This window comes from Cebus imitator, unplaced genomic scaffold, assembly GCF_001604975.1.
Source record: "Cebus imitator isolate Cc_AM_T3 unplaced genomic scaffold, Cebus_imitator-1.0 Scaffold264, whole genome shotgun sequence".
Classification (NCBI taxonomy): Eukaryota; Metazoa; Chordata; class Mammalia; order Primates; family Cebidae; genus Cebus; species Cebus imitator.
In genome coordinates this window covers 3,127,111-3,133,249 of record NW_016107579.1, presented here as the reverse complement: position 1 = coordinate 3,133,249, position 6,139 = coordinate 3,127,111, and the positions used below count along the sequence as shown (strand labels likewise).

The 6,139-nt window shown below is 54.3% G+C and overlaps 1 protein-coding gene across 1 annotated transcript in view; it reads right to left on the bottom strand.

The window, feature by feature from the left end:
* Positions 1-2,545: 2,545 nt before the first annotated feature.
* INHBB (inhibin subunit beta B) overlaps positions 2,546-6,139 on the bottom strand; it is a 5,698-nt gene continuing 2,104 nt past the window's right edge. Inside the window, exon 2 of the mRNA XM_017500268.2 lies at positions 2,546-5,250. Coding sequence (XP_017355757.1) covers positions 4,475-5,250 — 776 coding nt within the window. The 3' untranslated portion in view covers positions 2,546-4,474. The remainder of the gene's footprint in view (positions 5,251-6,139) is intronic.

Below are 6,139 nucleotides of genomic sequence, written 5' to 3'. Positions count from 1 at the left end.
GGGCAGGCATGGCGCTGGGTAGGCGTGGTGCTGGCAGGCGTGGTGCTGGGCAGGCATGGCGCTGGGTAGGCGTGGTGCTGGGCAGGCGTGGTGCTGGCAGGCATGGTGCTGGGCAGGCATGGTGCTGGGCTGGCATGGTGTTGCCAGGCATGGTGCTGGCAGGCATGGTGCTGGGCTGGCATGGTGCTGGGCAGGCATGGTGCTGGGATGGCATGATGCTGGGCTGGCATGGTGCTGGGCCGGCCTGAGACCCAGGTGAGTCAGGAGCCCAGCCACAGTGTAAGAGGCTGCTGGGACACCATGGCCTGGAGCTGTGGTAGGGCCCGAGACAATGGTATCCCACCAGGTCACAGGTATAAAGCTTGAACACCTAGTAGCCCCTCCTAAATGCTGGCCCCACCCCTGGGCACTCTGCATGCCCCACTCTAAGCCAGGCCCTGAGAGAGATGGGAGACAAGACACAGACCAAGCATATGCTTGGAGCCTCTGAGTACTGAGCCCTTCGGCTGCCTGTCTGGGAAACGGGGGGAGCAGAGGGCAGGCAAGTGCGGGTTGCTGTCCTTACCCCAGTGCCCCAGCCCAGGCCATAGGCTCCACTGAGTCACTGAGGGCTTGGGGCATATTTGAAGGTCAGGGTGACCCCCGCATGGCAGGACCCCAGGTATGGCGGTGGATGGGTGGGGGAGACATTTGAGGTGGGTGGGGACAGCAGCCTTCCAGCTCAGGCAGGCCCCTCCTGTCACACTGGTCTCAGGTTGGGCTGGGGATGAGTATGAGAAGCCAGCAGCCTGGAAGCCAGGAGAGGCAGGGAGGGCTGCAGAGAAGGAGGGCTGGGGACCTTGAAGTCCAGCAGCAGAGAGTCCAGCCAGAGGCAGTGGACCCGGGGGCAGAGCTGGGCTCCAGGGACATTTTCAGAGAGAGTCAGGGCCCTCCGGCCAGATTGCTGGGGAAATAAGAGCAGATAGAAGAGGCTGGAGCATCCAGTAGGGGACAGAGCAAGGAGAGCAGTGACCACAGCAGCACAGGAGGCCCTGCTGGTGTGGGGATGCCCAGCAGAGACAGGGCGCCAGTGCCTGTCCTCACTGCCTCTCTCAGAAATAGGAACTGCTGCCCACCAGTGGCCCCAGGCCAGACCCCACAGGAGCAGGTGCCAGCATAGGGCAGCAGAGTCACTCAGGGACCAGGTCAGCAAGTGCCAAGGCCTTGTGCCCCTGGGGTTCCCAGGCTCTTCCTGTGGCTACTACAAGGCTCAGGAGGCCATCCTGCGATGCTCAGCCCAGAAGGGCCTGGGTAGGTGCTCAATGTCCAAAGAGCAGAAGCACCTCAGCGAGTCACATTGCACCTCCTGGCCGCTACCTGAGAAAAGTCCCAGGGCAGCAGGGAGACAGGGCTGGGCGGAGGGCCTGGTGCTGCCAGCAGCTATATCCAGCCTCAGCAGAGCAGAGGGCAGAGAGGCCGTGACTCACTGCCTGAAGCACAGAGGCCAGACCTGTCTTTATGACACTTTCTTCTTCCCCCTGTGAATTACAGTAATACTGTTTCACCACTTCCCAGATGACCAATCCTGCCCTCGGGCCAAAAGCCTAGCAGGGCAATAGCTCCCTTGGTTGGGCAAAGAATGGAAAAAGACAGAGGCTAGAGGCTGCCTCCTGCCACCAGCTGGCTATGCCGATTGAGTTATGCCCCTCTAGCCATCTGGGCCTCCCTCAGTTTCTCACTATCTTGATGAGGTTAGATGATCCCTTAAAGTCCCATGTGCTCGAATGTCCTGAGTTTCTCTGGGAAGACCTCATGCTACCCAAACCCCAAGGTAGAGCCCCAGCAGCCCTGCAGGGCCTCAGAGGAAGTCAAGGGCACACGGCTGCAGTCCTCCAGGGAAACGGGTGGACTCAAATGTGCAGGGTCCCTGTCCTGGCTGTGACCTCAGGCACGCTCTGAACTCTCTAAGCCTCAGACTTTCCAATTCTGGGAAATGCAGACAAAGCCACTTTCCACAAAGGCACGATGCTGCATGGTAACAGGAGGACTCGGCAGGTGTCTCGGTCACACCTGCACCTACACTGCCCCTACCGCCGCTCTCCACCACTAAACCCCCTCAGGAAGGCCTCATTCCCACACTCACAGCCTGCCTCTGTTTACCCTTCTATCCCAAGATACTCTTCTGGGTCTCAGTCACCTCTAAATAGAGGTGAGCAGAGGTCAGCTGGACTTCAGCCTTCAGGGTTTTACATTTCCATCTGGGGCTGGGGGCTTACCCAGCACTTTCAAATGGTAATGAATGTGGCCTTGGTGAAACATAATCAGTCTTGGGACTAGAAGGGTAAACAAATGTGTAATTCATGAATTTGCTAATCGTCCTTCATTTTGATCTTCTGCCATTTTTCCTGGAATCTCTGCCTGACATCCATCTCACGGCAAGGAAGCAGAGATGCCAGAAGCAGGCCAAGGAGGCTGCTGGCATCCAAAGACACCTGGACTGGCCTTCCTCCCAGCTGCCCACCTTCAGCCCAGGCCTCCCTGACCCAGACATCACGCAAGGCAGGAGGCCTGTGGCACTCAATCTTTTATTTTCTTAAACTGTACACAAACGTAAAATACTTTAACAGCAAGTCTATGGGAAAATTGTTTGGTTTTAAATTATTATGAAACAGAACCTAAGGGGAGCTTTATTAAATAAACATAAAGATGGGGATTTAAGGATACACACCTGCATTCTATCATGGTCATTTTTACTCTACCTTCTGGGTGTGTAAGGATAGAAAAGACACATCGAACCGAATAAACAAAATCCATTCATACCCTGAAACATTGGCAGGCCACTCAAGGGACCGTTCAGAACGTCCACCTCACATAAGATGGCCTCACCATCTAATAAAATTAAAACTGATCTGTTGGCCTCTTTGGTTCCAAAATTATGTATAATACATTTAACTGTATTCATTTTTTTGCTGCTATAAAAATAACTTCTTTTTTCAAATGGCAGTTTCTGACTAATCATGCAACTAAATCAGTGCAAACATTAAAAGCAATCATTCGCTTAAAAAAGAAGCAAAGGATTTCATTTCAAGTATAAAAAATATAAAAAGAGTCGTACGAGTCCAGTTTCATCTAGTGTGGGTCAACCCTTTAAATTGCATAGTTCACGTGGCACTTGGACATCTAGAGGGCGAGCGAGTTCGGTGCTCGGCCAAGGGCCACTTCTGGACACGCGTGGATCGGCAAGTGCTGTGTCATGTGCCTTCAGGCAGGTCTGCAAGTGCTATGCAGGCGGGCGGGTGGGCAGGTGGGTGGGCAGGGGCCACGTCCACGGCCGGCCCTGATGGCTGGGCCCACATGGGCAACTTCTACAAATCAGCAGAAAGCCTTCCCCATCTCTCCAAGACCAACTAAGCTGCTGCCTTCCCTCGGCCTCTGCTGAGGGGGCACCCTCCACCCTCAGCAGTTCAAGAATGCCTCCTCCCCACCGTTTCCTCCTGTGGTCTTGTCCCCTTGCCTAGGGGTCATTCCCATCCCTCCCCAAAACAGTCCTAGAGGAATGTCCCCAGTGAAGGGCACAGATTACAACTTTTTTTCTTTCCATTTTGAACAATTCAGATTTTCACTTCAAAGGTCATACCTGGTAGAAAAGTCCTTTTTCAGTTATACAACTGGCAAGGATGACCTGTCAATTGTTGGAGATAAGGTTAAAGCATCAAATTTAGCCCCCTCTTCTCTCCCTCCCTCCCCACTCCAAAAACACACACACACATGTCAAGTCAGAGGCCTAATCGACAAACAAACGGTCACTGCCCCTGCTCCCCAGTCTCTGACAGGTTATGTCCTTTCTGGTCTCTTTCCCTCGGCAAGGGCGTGGAAGGACAGGCTCCCCTGGTCTTGAAGCACGAAGGATCCCAGGCTGGGTAAGAAGCAGATATGGAGCCAGAGATGCAGCAGCAGAGCAGGCCTGGTGAAAGCCACGGGGAACACACAGCCTCTGCCTGGCCGCGCTCCCCACCCCTGCATCTGCTTTTCCTCTCCGTGGCTCTCTCTCTCTCTGTGTGTGTCTCTGTCTTTGTGCTTTTATGTGTGCTCGGAAGGCGCAATTCAGAGTGGCCGGGCCAGCTGGTGGGAATGGTGGCTGCTCACCCCATTCTCTCCAACTGACAGGCATTTGTAGCTAAGCTGCCATTTGTCACCGCATCCATTTGCTGGTATCCTAGAGGCTGCTGTGTGGGTGGCAGGATGCGTCTGGCTGTGCGTGGCTACGTGTGCATTTTAAAGTATTTCATGTCAGTTGAGGGTTCCCGCTCTGGTTTTGACTGTTTGCTCCATGAAGTCGTAGAAAAATATCTCAGGCCACACCCTGGCACCTTCTCCACAGCCCAACAAAACGACTGTGCTCAGCCCACCATGCACCCCTGTTCCCGTGGGGGCTGGAAGAAGCCCACCCAGGACTGTCCTCCTCGCCCCATCACCATGCCCCCGCCTTGCACTGTCAGGCGCAGCCGCACTCCTCCACGATCATGTTGGGCACGTCCCGCTTGACAATGTTGTACTCATCATCAAAGTACAGCATGGACATGGTGCTCAACTTGGTGGGGATGCAGCAGGAGTTCACCGTGCCGGGGTTCAGGCCCCGCATGCGGTACTGGTTCACCACGGCCGTGTGGAAAGAGGAGGCAGAGCCGGGGACCCCTGCCAGATAGGCTGGGCAGCTGCCCTCACAGTAGTTTCCATAGTAGCCGGTGGGTGCGATGATCCAGTCGTTCCAGCCGATGAGGCGGAAGTCAATGAAGAACTGTTGCCTGCAACAGAGGTTGGTCCGGCCATCGCACTCAAGGCCTCGCTTGCGAATGCGGTGCCTGCTGTCGCCCAGCCGAGCCTGCACCACCACGAAGGGCCTGTGCGACTCTTCCCCTGGGTCCACGAACACCGGCACCACGGCCAGCTCCTGGCAGCTGTCACACTGCACGTCCAGGTTGAGCCGCCGCTCGCCCCGTTCAAACAAGGCCTGGATGGCCTCCGTGAGTGGGAAGGTGTGCCAGCCGCTGCGCTTGAGGTCCACCCTCTTCTCCACCACGTTCCACCTGTCGCCGTGGCCCTGCTCCTGAAAGTACACTTTGACCCGCACCTTCCGCCGGCTGCCCTTCTCCAGGACGTAGGGCAGGAGTTTCAGGTAAAGCCACAGGCTGGCCTGGACCACAAACAGGTTCTGGTTGCCTTCGTTGGAGATGAAGAAGTATAAGCGGACCCGCGAGGAGGCGAGGCCATCTGCGGAAAAGGGGAAGAGCAGGCCAGGTTAACTCAAGGAGAACACGAGGCAATGGGGAAACGCACTTTCTGCTGCAGGATGCTGGAATGCAACTCGCCACACAGCTGGAAAACGTTATTAACCAGAAATACCGTTTTTGGGGCCAGGGCCTCTGACTGTAACCTGGGAGAGGCAGAGAAAATTGTTTCCCATTGAGAAATCCAGACCAGGTTGGGGCTGGAGGGTCCAGGCCTATAAAATCCTGCCTCACCTCTCCCAGGCCAGGGCTCCCTGGAGACAGGCTGTCAGGCCTCAAAGAACAACAGAAGAACTTGTCAGGGGGCCAAGATCTTAACAAGTTGTTATGGGTATCTGTGAAATCTGAAAAACAAAACCAGGATTGCAGGGAGGATTTTGGGGTGGGTGGTTTTAGTAGGGCTTTTTTTTTTTTTTTTTTTTTTTTTTTTTTTTTTTGGTTAACTTAGCGCATTGCAAAATCAAGCTGAGCCACCTACCGCCTCTTTCCAGTGTTTACCTAAGTACGATCTGGTCCAACCCCCAGTGGAACCTCCATTGCAAACAAGCAGCTCTGCTCAGGTTTCTGACACAGGGATGTGTGCTTTGCAGGCTGCAGAGCCTGGCCCTTGTTTCCGAGTAGTTCCAAGGGACAGGACATTCAGCCTTGAAACTTGAGGTCCAATCCTTTGACAAGACTCTGGCTCCCCGTTAATGGCACGTTCAAAATCTCCAAGGAATAGGGGAGTTGGCTTGTTAATTTTCTCAATAATTCAGCTTAACAAGGAGGAAGCTGTGCCAATCAAGAGATGCCTCCCCTCTCATCCTACATTTCCATGACCCTTCCCTCTGACAATCTACGTTTTTCTTTTCTTTTTTTTTTTTTTTTTTTTT